This window comes from Acomys minous (genome assembly GCF_964271855.1).
Source record: "Acomys minous genome assembly, chromosome: 2".
NCBI classification, from domain to species: Eukaryota; Metazoa; Chordata; class Mammalia; order Rodentia; family Muridae; genus Acomys; species Acomys minous.
The window spans coordinates 14,129,901-14,146,256 of NC_140484.1; the positions used below are offsets into that span (position 1 = coordinate 14,129,901).

Genomic DNA, 16,356 nt, shown 5'->3' on the forward strand with positions numbered 1-16,356 from the left:
TCGGGATTTCCTGCCAGTCTTCCCAGAGCTCGCCAAAGCCCCGCCCCCTGGCCACGGACTACCCCATAGCCCTGAAAGACAACCTCCCCTCCCCCCCAAAGCCATCTGACCATCTGGGTCGCTTGGTGGCCTGAGTCCTTGCATCCTGGAGAATGGTTTTATTTGTTAACATCTTCCTTTACTGATCCAGAGTTTCATTTGTAAATTCTGTGTATGCCTTCAATGAACACCCATATCTATTTGTCTCCTTGTGGAATGAAATCGTGTCACAAAGCCGACTGCCAGGATGCATTTTTAAAAAGTAGCCGGTGAGCCAGGCGTGGTGGCGCACGCCTTTAATCCCAGCGCTTGGGAGGCAGAGGCAGGCTGTGAGTTCGAGGCCAGCCTGGTCTACAAAGCGAGTCCAGCACAGCCAAGGCTACACAGAGAAACCCTGTCTCAGAAAACAAAAACAACAAACAAAGATAAAAGTTTTGTCTCAGCCAGAGGGCAGGGAGAGGATGCACTTGTGTTTGCTTGGGCTGGTATCTTCTGTCTGTGGTTTGTTCACAGGAATCACCTGATAATCACAGCCACACAAACCGCAAGAAGCAAACCGCTGTCCGCTTTTGTGGCCTCCACTCTCCCCTCATGGCATCTGCTGCACTGGCCTGATTTTGGAGAGTGACCAGCAATCATTTTGATTAGTCTGCGCCTCAGCTACCAGGGTTTGTTGTCTTTGGCTTTGTGGATATAGATCCTCGGGTTTCGTGTGTACCAGCGGAGCCACACACCTAGCCTCAGTGGTCTGTGTCTCAGCTCTGTTGAAGGGAGGCTGTCTATCTGAGTTCTTCTATCCAACTGCGTCCTAAACATTAGCAAGAAAACAACAATAATAATTGTTTGTTGTTTAAGACAGGGTTTCTGTCCTGAAACCCACTCTGTAGACGAGGCTGGCCTAGAACTCATAGAGATCTGCCTGCCTCCGCATCCGTCATACACCACCACTGCCCAGCACAAAAATAAAATTTTTAAGAAGGTGGGGAAATTGAGAAAGGATCTTTAAGCTAGCCTCAAACTCACTATGTAGCCAAGGCTGGCCTTTAACTATACAGAGCCTCCTGCTTCCACCTCCCAGGTGCTATAATTACAGGTGTGCATTGCCACTTCCATATGGATTTTTTGTTGTTGTTGTTGTTGTCGTTTTGTTTTGTTTTGTTTTGTTTTCTGAGACAGAGTTTCTCTGTGTAGCCTTGCTTTGTAGATCAGGCTGGCCTCAAACTCACAGCGATCTGCCTGCCTCTGCCTCCCAAGCGCTGGATTAAAGGCGTGTGCTACCATGCCCGGCTCCCATCTTGCATATTAAAAAAGAAAAGATCATATATAGAAAGCTTCCTGTTTTCTTCCCTTATTTCCATGGACAGTTTTGAGAAGACTGCCGCACAGTCACCTGGGAAACTACTGGGCTCGTAAGCGCTAAGGCAAACCAGGAAGGCAGACCCATGTTTCAAGAGACAGAGCTTTTGTCTGGCAAGCTGGTTCAGCAGGTTAAGGGCCCGCAACCAAGGCTGATGAGCAGAGTTTGACCACCAGGTGTACATGATGGAGAGAGAGTTTCTATGTTATTCCTCCTCCCCCCACACACACACACACCACATACAAAACAAAGAAATACAAGGGGAAATTGGAGATTATGTTTGACTACCGTAGCCCTGGCCACCCTAGATTTTTCATTATTATTATTATTATTATTAAAATTAAAAAGCAAAAAAGTAGAGCTTCCAAAAGTAGAGCCTGCATCCCTAAGAGTCTTCTGAGCTGAAGAGCTGGCTCAGCAGTTAAGGGCACTTGCTGATCTTCTAGAGGACCTGAGTTCAACTCCCAGAACCCACCTCATGGCTCACAGTGGCCTCTAACTCCAGCTACAGGGGATCTAACACAGGTCTCCTCAGGCACTTCACACATTGGTACAAGGATACACACTCAGACAAGACATCCACACACATAACAATGAGTGTAAACACCAATATCTATAAATGATTGGTCTAAATTTTGTTTTATCTTGCTTTATAATTTTAGATGAAAATTATATTTTCTTTAGCAAATGAATTGTTTTAATAATTTAAAAATATCTTTAATTATATATACTGGCATGCGTTTGTTGTTCAGGCATGTGTCTGAGGCGTCCGGAAAAGGCCATCAGATCCCTTGGCACTGTAGTGAGAGATAGCTATGAGCTGTCTAAAGTGGGTGCCAGAAACTGAACCTGGGTCCTCTCCAAAAGCAGCAAGTGTTGTTAACTGCTGAGCCACCTCACTAGCTTTTAGTGGTCATGTTTTATATGTTGGACGTATATGGAAAGGGTCTATTCTCTGACAGTTTGTAGAAGTCATAGAACTGGTAGCACAAGCCTTTGTTTGTTTGTTTTGTTTTTCTCATAACTGATCCGGATACATTCTTTCAAACACTAGTTTTGCAATGTCATATCTTTATAAGGAGCAGACATTTTTACATTGATCAGATTTTTAGCATCAAGCTGAGAGAAATCTTTTCAAATATAGTTCATTTTATGCACGTCATAGTCAGTGATAAATTTATTAATGTATACTTTAATGGTTGAGGTGACACTTTAAGGAACTAATATGTAACAATGACTTACTGGTTTTATATATATATATTTTTAGCCCTTTTTGCTTTGTTCAAGGCTGGGTCTCTCTATGTGGTTCATTTTGTAAGTTTAATTATCAGCAGATAAACTTGCATGGCTTTACTGCCAAATGTGAGGGGAACGGAATGGCTACAAGTGATTACAAAATGAACCAAGGTCACTTAATCAAGAGTCACAGAGAGAAAGGAGCCAGGAAGAAAGGTCAAGGGAAGGAGCTGCAGCTGGCCAGAGGCACTGCTGACCTGCTTTTCATAGAGCTTGTGGTCTACAGGGCTAGTCCAGGACAGCCAGGGCTACACAAAGAAACCATGTCTTGAAAAAGAAAGAAACAAGCAAACAAAGGAACTTGTTGTCAGAAAGGGAGCAACAGCCAGTATCCATGTTCAGTATCCATTAAATGAAAATTCTTTTTTTTTTTTGGTTTTTCAAGACAGGGTTTTCCCCCCCCACCCCCACCCCACCCTCTCTCAAGGTTTTTCAAGACAGAGTTTCGCTGTGTGATAGCCCTGGCTGTCCTGGACTCCCTTTGTAGACCAGGCTGGCCTTGAACTCACATCAATCCACCTGCCTCTGCCTCTTGAGTGCTGGGATTAAAGGTGTGCACCACCACACCCGGTGAGAGAGGGTTTCTCTTTAGTCCTGGCTCTTTTGGCCTTGCTTTGTAAACCAGGCTGGCCTGGAACTTACAGAGATCCACCTGCCTCTGCATCCTAAGTGCTGGGATTAAAGGCATGGGCCAGAGGCAGGTAGATTGCTGTGAGTTCAAGGCCAGCCTGGTCTAAGAAGTAAGTCCAGGACAGCCAGAGCTACACAGAGAAACCCTATATCGAGAAAAACAAAACAAAACAAAACAAAAATAAATAAATAAAGGCATGTGCCACCATGCCTAGCTTACATGAAGATTCTTGAATGAACGATTAAACATCCTTTAAAATATGAAGCATTCTCACGTGTCCACAATAGAAGTCCCTCCCCCCATGTCGTTGTCATCATCGTCGTCCTCCTCTTCCTCCCCCTCCCCCTCCTCCTCCTCCTTCTTCTTCTTCTTCTTCTTTGAGACAGGCTTTTCAGTGTTGCCCTGGATGGTTGCAACTTTCTGGGCTCAAGTGATCCTCCTGCTCAATCCCCCAAGAATCTGAGACTATATGTTATTCAGTGGCCAGCTGTGGTGATTTGTAATCCTAGCATTTGACAGGCTACAGCAGGAGGGTTGTGAGTTCAAAGCCAGCAGGCTACCCAGGGACAAACTATCTCAAAAAAAAAAAGAAGAAGAAGAAGAAGAAGAAGAAGAAGAAGAAGAAGAAGAAGAAGAAGAAGAAGAAGAAGAAGAAGAAGAAGAAGAAGAAGACACAGCAATGTGCTTAAGGATCATGTGAGACGATGCAGCTTTTTAACAAGTTTTTAAATTTTTTTTCAGTGCTAACAATAGAACCTATAAATTTTATTTGAATATGATACAACTTAAATATCTGATAAAAGTATGGGTTAATCCAATCTAAGTAGTGAGTCCAAGTTCAGTCACTTGGCTACTTTTTACAAGTCTTTTCTAGATGAATTTTTGGAGATGAAAATGGAAACCAAGCCTGGTGGCTATGTGAGACACATCCTCTTCAGCATCAGGCAAAGAAGTCAGTTACTGCTAGGACACGCTACTTCAGTAAATGACTCAACTGGTCCTGCAGGTCAGGTGACTGTTCAACACTAGAAATAAGAACAAAGAAAAGGACTGTCTGAAATGGGCAGCAAAGACATTTCTTTGGACGGTCTATCTTTTGTTTTTTGTTCGTTTGTTTGTTTTTGTTTTTGTTTTGTTTTGAGACAGAGTGTCTGTGTAGCCTTGGCTGTCCTGGACTAGCTTTGTGGACCAGGCTGGCCTTGAACTCACAGCGATCTGCCTGCCTCTGCCTCCCAAGTGCTGGGATTAAAGGCGTGCGCCACCACACCCCAGTGTATGGTCTATCTTTTAATACATCAATCTTGTTACACCTAAATCAAATTTACCTGGACCCCTGTGGCACGACTGTCAGTCAGTTACTCAGGAGGCCATGGCAGAGGAGGGTCACTTGAAACCCAAGAGTTTGAGGCCACCATGGTAACTCAGTAAGATCTAATCTCAAGGTTGGGGAGAAAGTAAAGCATGAAGAAGCCTTTCTGGAGATGGCCACGGAGGCATACACCTGTAATCCCACCACACAGGAAGTGGGGACAGGGTTATGAGTTTCAGATTAGTCTGGGCAATATTGTGAGGCCTTCTGTTAATAAGGAAAAGGCTTACAAACATTTACCACAGTTAAGTCAGATAATACTGTTTAGTGGCTTTTCTACGTCTGCTCTGTTTATGAATATTACGAATACAAATGATGTCTACTCCTCAGGGTGGCCCCTGTACCCTGTAACTTCTAGAACATAAAGACAGCGAATCCAGTTCCTGTATACCCCTGAAATACGCCGTGTTCTTCTAAACAGGCCATGCCAAGCATGGCCATTGAAAGACATGTCAACCACTTATCCACTGATCCTGGCCACAGCAGTGTCATTCCCAGCATGCTTCAGTCTTCCCCACCCACCATCTCTGAGGTGCAGGTTACTTACTTCTTCTGAATAGCTTCTTGCCTAAGTCAGGAAGGGAAAGAAGGAAAGAAACAGGGTGACCTGGGGACCCCAGAGAAGTTAGCATCAACAGATCACACAGGCAGAACCAACATACACACTCAGCTTAAGCTTGGTGTAACTAAGAGGAGCCAGATAACCACATACCTAATATATACACAGCTAAAACTCAGTCTCAACATTAGCTTTTCGTGACTTGAATTCTCAGCCACACAATCCCAAATAGGGACGCAAGCATCTTATCAACTGCATAAACTACAAGACAGGAAAAAATACAACAAAAGGCAAATTCAATTATGCTTTTCTTCGCAATGACAATGAAGGCTTCAAGATCCGAATGATGCCCATGCTGCTGGTGCTGTGAGGCCTGATGCCAGTCACCATCCCACTCCGTTCTCCAGGGAGGAACCACACGGGGCACAGCATGGACGGATACCCATCAAGCGTCTCCCAGTGCCACACAGTGTGGGCACAGTTCTTCCCTTATAGAGAGAGGTCCCATTTAACACAGGGAGCTTCAAAAACAGGGGCTCCAGCTCCTACTCTCCCACATCTCAGCTTCCCCTGAAGTCTCAGGTGGCCTTCCCCAAGGACTGCATCCTTGATGGCTGCTACCCACCCCCATCCCACTCCCAACTCCATGCGAAGATGTGCTGAAGCACAAAAGAAATGGCCAAGCTAAGGTAAGGATGCTGCGGCCGCTGCAGCGGGTGACTGCAGTCAGGGCTAAGGGTAAGGATGCTGCAGCCAGTGACTGCTGTCAGGGCTAAGTAAGGGTAAGGATGCTGCGGCCGCTGCAGCCAGTGACTGCTGTCAGGGCTAAGGGTAAGGATGCTGCGGCCGCTGCAGCCAGTGACTGCAGTCAGGGCTAAGGGTAAGGACGCTGCGGCTGGCGACTGCTGTCAGGGCTAAGGGTAAGGACGCTGCGGCTGGCGACTGCTGTCAGGGCTAAGGGTAAGGACGCTGCGGCTGGCGACTGCTGTCAGGGCTAAGGGTAAGGACGCTGCGGCTGGCGACTGCTGTCAGGGCTAAGGGTAAGGATGCTGCAGAGGGTGACTGCAGTCAGGGCTAAGGGTAAGGACGCTGCAGCGGGTGACTGCTGTCAGGGCATACTCACTGGTACTGAAGATGCGTTGTTATTATCGCCATTTTCCTTAAGCTCTGCACAATGAAGAAAGAAACAGAATGATCCACTTCCCTGTGGTGATACAACACACACAGACAAGCACACAGACACACAAAACATATATACACACACACATACACATACATAAACATAAGCATATACAACACACACAATCATGAAAGAAATGGTTTCTTACATCTTCTGAGTGCAAGATGGCATCTTCCTGCAGTACCATGTTTCGAGCTGCCTGACCCAGCAGCTAGAAAACAAAAGTAAAACAGTAATGATCAAAATTCCCACCTTTGAAGCCGGGTGTGGTGGCTCACACCTTTAATCCCAGCACTTTGGGAGGCAGAGGCAGGTGGATCACTGTGAGCTAGCCTGGTCTACAAAATGAGTCCAAGACAGCCAAGGCTACACAGAGAGACCCTGTCTCGAAAAAAAAAATTCCCACCTCTGAGACTGGCCTGGTAGTAAAGGCCTGTAACCCCAGCTGCTAGGGAGGCTAAGGCAAGAGGAACACAAGTTCAAGGCTTGCCTGGACCACGAGTAAGGATGGCTAATTTAGTGAGACCTTGTCTCAAGATAAGGAAATATGAAAAGGGATGGCAATTTAGCCTGGCAGGTCCCAGCTCCGAGAAAGAAAAACCCAGGTCTCTGGAACAGCGGCAGTCCCACACAATCCACACAGCTGTGTTCCACTCCTACACTCTCCTGAACAAGCAGGCCTCCAGAGCTACTGAGCTCTGTGGAATACAGCGCTGATGAATACAGCCTGTTCATCAGGTACTGGGAGAAGCCTGCAAAACTGCTTTGGCTGGATTCTTTAAAAACAGGCAGAGTCGACAGCCAAACTCTGCCAAGACAGGGTAAGCAAGTCCTCAATAGTTCCTGCCTCACAAATATGTCTGTCAGATATATTGGGCCAGAAGGCTGAGATGATGCTCCAATGTTATAGAGTTTTGGGTGGCTGTTCAGGCAGCAAATTGCCCCTGTTAATCATCATCATCTTCTTCTTCTTCTTCTTCTTCTTCTTCTTCTTCTTCTTCTCCTCCTCCTCCTCCTCCTCCTCCTCCTCCTCCTCCTCCTCCTCCTCCTCCTCCTCCTCTTCTCATTTTGGAAGCTGCTAACCTGCACTTCCAGTTCACTCAAGTAATTAATTTCATTCCTTCTCAAATCTTTGATGGGGTTGAAGATCAGATAGTTTAGTCTTAGAATTAACCTTAGCTATTTAGGGGTTAAGATGTTTTTAGGTCTAGATAGATGTTTCAAGTTGATATGATAGATATGATTCTCATTCAGAATTTTACAATCACCAAGATAGGCAAGATGTTTCCTACAAGGTTGCCAAATACAAATAGCCAAACACCATGGATGTAACGTTCATAGAATCCCTGGTTGTTTCATGGTTCTTCTTGTTGTATGTAATTTTTTATTTATGTGTAATAATATAAATGTATATGCCAAAATAATTAAAATAAAATCTTTTGAAGAAAAAAAACTTGGGAAGCTGGAGCAGTGAATGATTCAGTTGCTAAGAACACTCGCTGCTCTTACAGAAGACACAGGTTCAGTTCCCAGCACCCACATGGTATTTCAAGACCATCCATAACTCTATCTGCAAGGCATCTGATGCCCTCGTCTGACCTCTGCAGGCACCAGGCACACACACACACACACACAAAACACTCACACACATAAAATTATATAAATCTAAAAACAAACATAAACTTCAGCTGAGGTAGTTTAGTTGGTAAACTGTTTGCCTCAGGTACAAGAGAGCCTGGGTTTAATCTCCAACTCTGCATAAATCAAGCATGGTGCCACACACCTATAATCCCAACATTCTGGAAGAGAAGCAGGGGTTCTCTAGCTATACAGTGAGCTCTGGGCTAGCCTGGGCTCCAGGAGACCCTGTTCCCAAGAGAAAGAAAAAAAAAAGGGACAGACTTAAGGTTCTGGGGATGAGTCAGGCAGTGGTGGCACATGCCTTTAATTCCAGTACCCAGGAGGCAGAGGCGGGCAGATCTCTGAGTTTGAGGCCAGCCTGGTCTACAAAGCAAGTCCAGGACAGTCAGGGCTACACAGAGAACCACTGTCTCAAAACAAAAATAATAATTAAGAAACAGTGTGGGGGTGGAACTGAGAGAAAAGAAGAAGGGAAAAAGGCATGGGAAGATGCTCAAGGACTGCGGGTGTCCTGGAGTGCTGAGTGACTGCCTGGTGTGACAAGGTCCTGAGTTTGATCCCCAACACAAAAGAAGAAAAAAAAAAAAAGAGGAGAAAGGGGGAAGGAGGAGGAAGAAGAAGAAAAGGAGGAAGAAGAGGAGGAGGCAGCATCAGCAGCCACCACTGTCATCACTATTCAAGGCTTAGAGTAAGAAACCATGTCACGAAAGACAGATAGAGCTAAGAGAAAAAGAAGAGGAAAAGCAGAGGCCAGAGTTAAAGTTTGGTGACAGCTGGGCTCTGAGACCAAAAGAGAAATGGTGATTTCAGATTCAACATGGTGACCTGACCTCCAGGCAGAGCTAAAGCACTGTGACAGCTGAGCAAAGGCCCACGGAGACGCAGGCCTCTTGCAGCTTTCTGGCCCCGGTGTCTAGCTGGAACCGTGCCGAGGCAGTTACGTGCAACCTACCAACACATCCGACTCTCCCCGTTCACCTTGACTCCAAATCAGCCGGAAGAGCAGCGTCGCTGCAGTTCATATTTCTTTTTACTATTTAAGATTGGTAAAGTTCATGTTCTTCCTAAGTTCCAACAGTGAACAAGCCACCCACCTCTGTTCCCTCCTGTCCCGTTTTCTCCCCATGTGGAACAGTTTTCTTAGTTTGTGTTCTTTCCAGTCTTGGTACCTAGAGGTGCTCAAGTCCACTATTTAAGATGGTACAGTGTTGCCAGGCGTGGTGGCGCACACCTCTAATCCCAGCACTCGGTAAGCAGAGGCAGGTGGATTGCTGTGAGTTCGAGGCCAGCCTGGTCTACAAAGCGACTCTAGGACAGCCAAGGATACACTGAGAAACCTGTCTCAGAAAAAGAAAGAAAGAAAGAAAGAAAGAAAGAAAGAAAGAAAGGAAGGATCCTGATTCTGTGTACAAGTTACGTGTTGCCACATTCTCCTGCATCACAGCTGCTTCCTTCTGCAGTCCCACCAACAGCTGAGGAAAGTGTAGCTTCCTCTCCTGTGGTGCCAGGGACCCAACTCAGGCCTTCTATAGCACTCTACCACAGCGCTACACCCCAGTTCCTGTAGCCAGTTGTGTGTGTGTATGTGTGTGTGTGTGTTGAGTGGTGTGTGTGTATGTGTGTGTGTGTGTGTGTGTTGAGTGGTGTGTGTGCATGTGCATGTGTTTGTGTGAGCTGTGTGAGTATGTATGTATGTACGTGTGTATGTAGGGAGGGTTGACATCAGGTTACCTTTACTCACTCTGTTTGTTTGTTTGTTGTTGATGTTGTTGTTTGTTTTTTGTAAGACAGGGTCTCTTGCTAAACCTGAGCTCACCAGTCAGTCAGGCTGGTTGCCAGGGAGCTTCAAGAATTCACCCGTCTCTGTTCCCTCCTCAGCTCCAAAGCTAGGGTTATAGGCATGCAGGCAAACAATGCCTATATATATTGGGGACAACAGGCCATATGGCCAATGTTCAGCCATCTTGTCCAAGTCTGCACCTTTAAGTCTCTGTCTTTCCCAAAGCTTACCTTTCACCAGAAACTAGCTGACCCTGTTGTGAGTCAGCAGTTAGACTAAAGACAGATAGGGATGGACCAACCCTGTTGGGAGTCAGCAGTTAGACTAAAGCAGATGAAGACAGAATAAGATGCCCTGTGTGACAGGACATATGACCCTGCCTGGAATTCCCTGTGTTTTGAGAAAGGCCTGTAAGTTCGGTTGCTATAGCAATATGCTTCCCTGCCTTCTGACTTATAAAAGCTGCTGCCTGACTAATAAAGTTTGAGAGTTTGATCAATCAGACTTGCTCTCCTTCTTTGTGTCTTACATTTTCAACAGATGACCTCCATCCCGAGTTTTAGTCGAACCCCCGCAGGCGGGGGCATATATGCCCCAAACCAGAGGCATGACTTTTTGGTTTTGGCATCACTTTCTATCATTTGGCTGTTCATTGCTCTGCTCCAAGAGGCTCCTGGAGAGAAACGCTCCAGAGAACGCTTAGAAATTCTGGGTCCAGCTGCTGCTCCAGGTTCCAGCTGCTGCTCCGGGTTCCAGCCGCTGCGGTTGCAGTCACTTTTGCTGAACTACTGCTTTACTGTTCAGCAGGCCTTCTGGAATCCTGACAACAAGGAGTGGACTCGCTCCCAGGAACTGAGTCTAAGAACGTCTACTTCTCCTGTCCCCATTAACCGCTTTCCTCTCCTGTCTAGGGTAGGTGGGTTGGAAGGGAGGTGTAAGCATTGAAGAACCCCAAATAAAGAAGGTTTGTAAAAGTTCAAAGTCTACACCAGCCAACCACTGCATTTTCAATGTAAGCTTCAGGACTGGGCTACATAGTTCAGTGATAGAGCACTAGCCTCCTGTTAATTACACTCCCCGTTCTATCAAGACCAACACCACTACCACTTCCTGAGTACCCGGATCTACAGACATTTGAAATTATTTGTTAAATGAAAGCGGTGAACTAGAGAGTCACTATGACATCCCAACCACCTCACAAACTAGTAAAGGAAATGGCAGAGGTGACACGCTATACGAGCTATGGGAGAAACCCAGTGAAGACAAAGTCTGGAGGACAGTGAGGCTACATGTCAACCCTGTCCCAGAAATCAGGTTGACTTCGGCTTGATTGAGTCCACACTATAGATTTTAGTTCAATGGGATCACACTCAAACTCCCCTCCAGGAGGAGATGCTCATGTGAGAGGTGCACACAAGGATGAGCAGTGGGAGGAACGGGGTACTCTAGAGGCAACCAGTGGTGGCAGTGACTTCTGGGTAGCTTATCAAACTAGCACCATGTAAAGATAAATTCATTCATTATGATGCTCAATATATACTACAGCAAAATATAAAATCATCTCTCAGAAAATGTGGAGGATACAGGGTCTTACTATGTGACCCTGGATACGCTGGAACTCACTCTGTAGACCTCAAGCCCATAGAGATTTGTCTGCTTCTGCCTCTCAAATGCTGTGGCTAACGGCATGTGCTACTATACTTAGCTTTTTTTTTTTTAAGCTTAATTACATTTATTTATTCTATGAAAGAGAGGAATGTGTGTACCATGGCACACTAGTGGGAGCGACACAATAAGGTGGGTTTTTTTTTTTTTCTTTCTTTCTTTTTTTTTTTTCTGGAAAATGGTAGCATTTAATTAACCTCCTCAGGCAGCTTTAAGCCACCAGGACACAGGCACCTCCAACACCCTTAATCTTCTCTTCAGCTCTTCTGCTAAAAAATTTGGCCTTCACAATGACTGGCTGCTTAGGGAGCTTGCCCTTCCCCAGAACTTTGTAGTATCCCGATCGCACAACACCAATGATGGGAGCAACTCCAGTCTTGTTTTTTGCAGCATTGACCGTGTCTGCTCACTGACCAATATCCACAGCTTATCCAGGTTGACAGCTGGGCAGAAGCTCTGGTTCCTCTTTAAGTGGTTATGCCTCATACATACTTTCCCAAAGTAACCTGGGTGGTATTTGTCGAAGTTGATCCTGTGGTGGTGCGCGCCTCCAGCATTCCAGCGGCCCCCGGGGTGCTTGCGGTGCTCACTGACGCGGCCGTGACCATGGCTTGATCCTGTGGTGGTGCGCGCCTCCAGCATTCCCGCGGCCCCCAGCGTGCTTGCGGTGCTCACTGACGCGGCCGTGACCATGGCTTGATCCTGTGGTGGTGCGCGCCTCCAGCATTCCCGCGGCCCCCAGCGTGCTTGCGGTGCTCACTGACGCGGCCGTGACCATGGCTTGATCCTGTGGTGGTGCGCGCCTCCAGCATTCCCGCGGCCTCCAGGGTGCTTGCGGTGCTCACTGACGCGGCCGTGACCATGGCTTGATCCTGTGGTGGTGCACGCCTCCAGCATTCCTGCGGCCTCCAGGGTGCTTGCGGTGCTTACCGATGCGGCCGTGCCCGTGGCTTACGTGGCCCCGGAGTTTTCGGGTCTTCCTCAGTCTGGATGGCATGGCGGCGGCAGAAAGGAAAGAGCTTTTTTTTTTTTTCTTTTTTTTCTTTTTTCTTTTTGGTTTTTCGAGACAGGGTTTCCCTATGTAGCCTTGGCTGTCCTGGACTCACTTTGTAGACCAGGCTGGCCTCGAACTCACAGCGATCCGCCTGCCTCTGCCTCCCGAGTGCTGGGTATTCCAGGCATCTCTACCTTTGGCCTCCAGAGAGCTCAGATTACAGGTTTGCCCATCAAGCACCATCATTCCTTTACTTTCCCTTTAGTAGATACAAACCAATGATGAGGTCATTGCATTGTGTCCGTTTACCTGTGCATGAGTACGTGGGTTGTTGTTTCATGAAGAAAAGTGTTATGAACATGCACGTGTCATTCCATTCATGGAATCGAATGGAGAATGGATAAGGGGAGGGGGGCGTTAGAATCGGTTAGAGGAAAAGGCTATTCTAAGAAACAATGAAAAACGTGGCCAGAAACATAAAAAACAAACCCACAGAGGGGTAAGAGGAATCTTGGAAGTTCAGAGGAACGCCAAGCCCTTTCAAAAGGGAATTGATGTTCACTACTGACTGCCCTGAGTACAAAGAGGCACTGTGTCGCAGAGGCTGCTCATCTGTCCACCTGTGCTTCTCCCCTTTCTAGAACACACGTCACCTGTTCCCACTACTTGCCTTCAACCCAAACTGAAGAAACACACCCAGAATGCAACGCGCGCCTAGGCCAACTGCCTACACTCCCCAGGATGCAATGCGCCGCCTCTCCTAGAGCTAGTACAGGGAGTACTGGGCCCGGGGAGTGCACGCCCCGCTCACCTCGGAGCTCCGGGAACCCTTCAGCACCTGCTTGGTGAGCGCGATCACGTCGGTCCCGCAGGTGTTCACCTTCTCCGTGAGAAGCCCCTTCACCGACTGACCAAATCGTGCTTGCGAATCCGGCGTCCCAGTCGCCATCATCTCAACCAGCGGACGCCTCAGCCGGACGACGGCGAGTCCCTGGGGTCAAAAGAGACGCAAAGCGTCCAATCGTACGACGAGGAAGAGCCCGAGCCGCATGCGCTTAGGTCAAACTGCTTACTGAAATAATTTTAAATGCTCGGTTGATGAGCATGGAAGGAAGGCAAGGTCTAGGCAAGCCACCGTAGAGCTATAATTAGGTGAATTTATAGTTTAGAGTCAGAAGAGCAGTGGCGTGGCTACAAATTATTCAACCCCTGGGTCTTAGGTTCCTCATCTGTTTTACAGCCAGCACCGCATAAACTAACTAGGCTTGGTAGCACAACTCTGTAATCCCAGCATTCTCGAGGTGGCGACAGGAGGTTGAGAAGTTCAAGGTCGTCCTTAGCTATATGGCAAGTTGAGGGCAGCCTGGGATACATGAGACCACATGTATAAAGTAAAAAATTCTGCTCGGTTCTAACAGATATTTTACTAAAATTGGCAAAGGACGCAGACAATCCAAAGAAAAATAAATTAAAAAGGCGCGCGCGCGCCTATAATCGCAGCAAGCAGGAAGGCAGAGGCAGGTGGATCTCTGAGTTCGAGGCCAGCCTGGTCTACAAAGTGAGTCCAGGACAGACAGGCGAGGGTACACAGAGAAACCCTGTCTCAAAAAACAAACAAATAAATTCAAATGTCTAATGTAAAAAAAAAAGTTTTTTAATGTCAGCATTACTTTTCTTTTTTTTTTTCTTTTTCTTTTCTTTTTTTTTTTTTTTTTTTTTTTTTTTAGATTTTCAAGGCAGGATTTCTCTGTGTGGTCCTGTTTGTCCTGTAACTCAATCTGTACACCAGGCTGGCCTGGAACTCAGAGATCCACCTGCGTGCACCATACCACCTGCCTCATCACTATCCTTTTTTGTTTTGTTTTTCGAGACAGGGTCTCTCTCTGTGTAGCCTTGGCTGTCCTGGACTCGCTTTGTAGACCAGGCTGGCCTCGAACTCACAGCGATAGACCTGCCTCTGCCTCCTGAGTGCTGGGATTAAAGGCGTGCGCCACCACGCCCGCCTCATCACTATTCTTATCATTAGTAATTTTTATTGAAGGATAGGTAGCCTTTTAATTAAAACCCTGTTTATAATTGCTCTGGAAGTGAGACCTAATGGGAAAAAATGTTAGGTCGCTGAGGGTATGCCCTTCCTGGGGACCGTGGAACCCTGATCCCGTTTTTGTCTCTTCCCATCCCGGCCGTGAACTGAACAGTCCCTTCAGCACGAGCTCCCACCTTGGTGCACTGTGGTGCCCCAGCCCAAAGTGCTGGGGCCAAGTGATGTAGACTGGGATCTCTAAAGGAAAAGAACTTGAATGTGAATCCTGAATTGAGGGTCGTTAGAGTTTTTTATGAATAGTTCATTCAAGAAAATTCCTAATCCAAAAAGTTCAGAGCAAGCCGAAAGACTCATTGCCTAAAGCCACTGAAACAAACTTCTACCCTATGCTATGTCTCCTCGCCATACTCTTGTTTAATTGTAGTTTCACTTATTTCTTTAGGGATTTTTTTTTTTTTGTAAGTGTGTGCCTGCTTCTCTGTTTGTGCAACATATGAGTGCAGCGGCCCGTGAGGGCCAGAAGGGGTGTTTGGTCCCCTGGAGCCAGAATGCAAGGATTTTGTGAGCTACTCAGTGTGAGTCTAGGAACTGAACTCAGATCCTCTGGAAGAACAGGAAGTGCTCCTAACCACAGAGCCACATTTCCACCCTCAATTTATTTTATTTTATTTATTTTCAAGACAGGGTCCGTGTATGTAGCCTTGCCTGTCCTAGAACTCACTCTCTATACCAGGCCTGCCTTGAATTCATAAAGATCTCCCTGCCTCTGCCTTCCAAGTGGATTAAAGGTATGTTCCACCACCACCACCTGGCAATTTATTTTATTTTTACTTGTGTGCATGTGTAGGTGTGTATGTGGGGGTGGAGTGTGCACATGCCTGCACGTGCCCTCAGGCCAAAGGTGGCATCAGACCTCCTGGAGCTGGCAGTGGGTCAAGTTGTTCAACATGAGTTGGGTGCTGAAAATCAAACTTTGGATCTCTGCAAATGCAATATTTGCTCTTAACCATTGAGCCATCTTTCCAGCTGCTATTCATTCTTTTAAAAACTTGACACAAGGTTAGAGATTTATGAATTGTCTCATTATACACTCTCCTTTTACTAGTTTTACTCATGTGCTTAAACCTAGCCTTCGCTGAAGGTGGTAGTCACACTAACTTGGTATCTTAATCCTCCCAGGCTATTGTTAGTACAGCTGATTTAGACTTTTGTTTGTTAGTTTTTGAGACAAGATCTCAGTATGTACCTCAGACTAGCCGCCAGCATAAAGAGATCTACCTGCCTTTACCTCCTGAGCGCACGTGCTTAAAAGCATGCACCATGACAACAGAGCTATTTCAGAAAAAAAGTTAAAGTCCTAATAAGCCATGTTCAAAGCCTAAATTTCTTGTCTGTGGCCTTTCTCCTGCTGTAAACCGGCAATTTTCTAGGAATCTAATAAATAAGAACATAAAATGTGTCTTGACTTCCTTGTGACACGCCTGTGTCGTCCCTTGGCCTTACTGTATCCGCTGTGATTGTAGGAAGTGCCTTCTGATCTATCTCCGTTATCAGATTATTAGCATCTGTGGTGGTTAGCACGGTCAACTGGACCTCGCCTAGAAGATCAGCCTCTGACTTGTCTGCGGGCGGCTAGATCAGCCTGGATCACCTCTGGATTGTCTGTGGCATCATCTGCATTAGATAATCTATGTAACCGCTTGAACTGTGGGAGCACCACTCCACGGCCTGGGGTCCTGGAGTGAACATGTGCTTTTATCCTTACTGTGTCGTAGCAGGTATAAATAAATACCACATGGTC

At 46.5% G+C, this 16,356-nt stretch overlaps 1 protein-coding gene, 1 long non-coding RNA gene and 1 pseudogene across 4 annotated transcripts in view; 1 reads left to right on the forward strand and 2 right to left on the reverse strand.

Annotated features, from left to right (window-relative positions):
• Positions 1-123: 123 nt before the first annotated feature.
• LOC311579097 overlaps positions 124-16,356 on the forward strand; it is a 133,921-nt gene continuing 117,688 nt past the window's right edge. The window contains exon 1 of the long non-coding RNA XR_014773054.1: positions 124-884. This is a non-coding gene — a long non-coding RNA (uncharacterized lncRNA). The remainder of the gene's footprint in view (positions 885-16,356) is intronic.
• BORCS7 (BLOC-1 related complex subunit 7) lies at positions 4,032-13,626 on the reverse strand. Of its 2 annotated transcripts, XM_084749280.1 has the most exons (5): positions 13,323-13,604; positions 6,580-6,642; positions 6,375-6,418; positions 5,240-5,260; positions 4,032-4,348 (listed from the first exon to the last, which is right to left on the reverse strand). In XM_084749280.1, exons 1-5 carry the CDS (start codon positions 13,461-13,463, stop codon positions 4,297-4,299), a joined length of 321 nt encoding a protein of 106 aa, XP_084605406.1. In that variant the 5' UTR covers positions 13,464-13,604; the 3' UTR covers positions 4,032-4,296. The 2 variants fall into 2 exon arrangements, with proteins under 2 accessions (XP_084605406.1, XP_084605407.1); XM_084749281.1 differs by lacking the exon at positions 5,240-5,260 and having other exon boundaries at positions 13,323-13,626.
• Positions 11,692-12,554, reverse strand: LOC311579073 (large ribosomal subunit protein uL15-like; annotated as a pseudogene). Its single transcript has 2 exons — positions 12,363-12,554; positions 11,692-12,049 (listed from the first exon to the last, which is right to left on the reverse strand). The product of its transcript is annotated as a large ribosomal subunit protein uL15-like (transcript).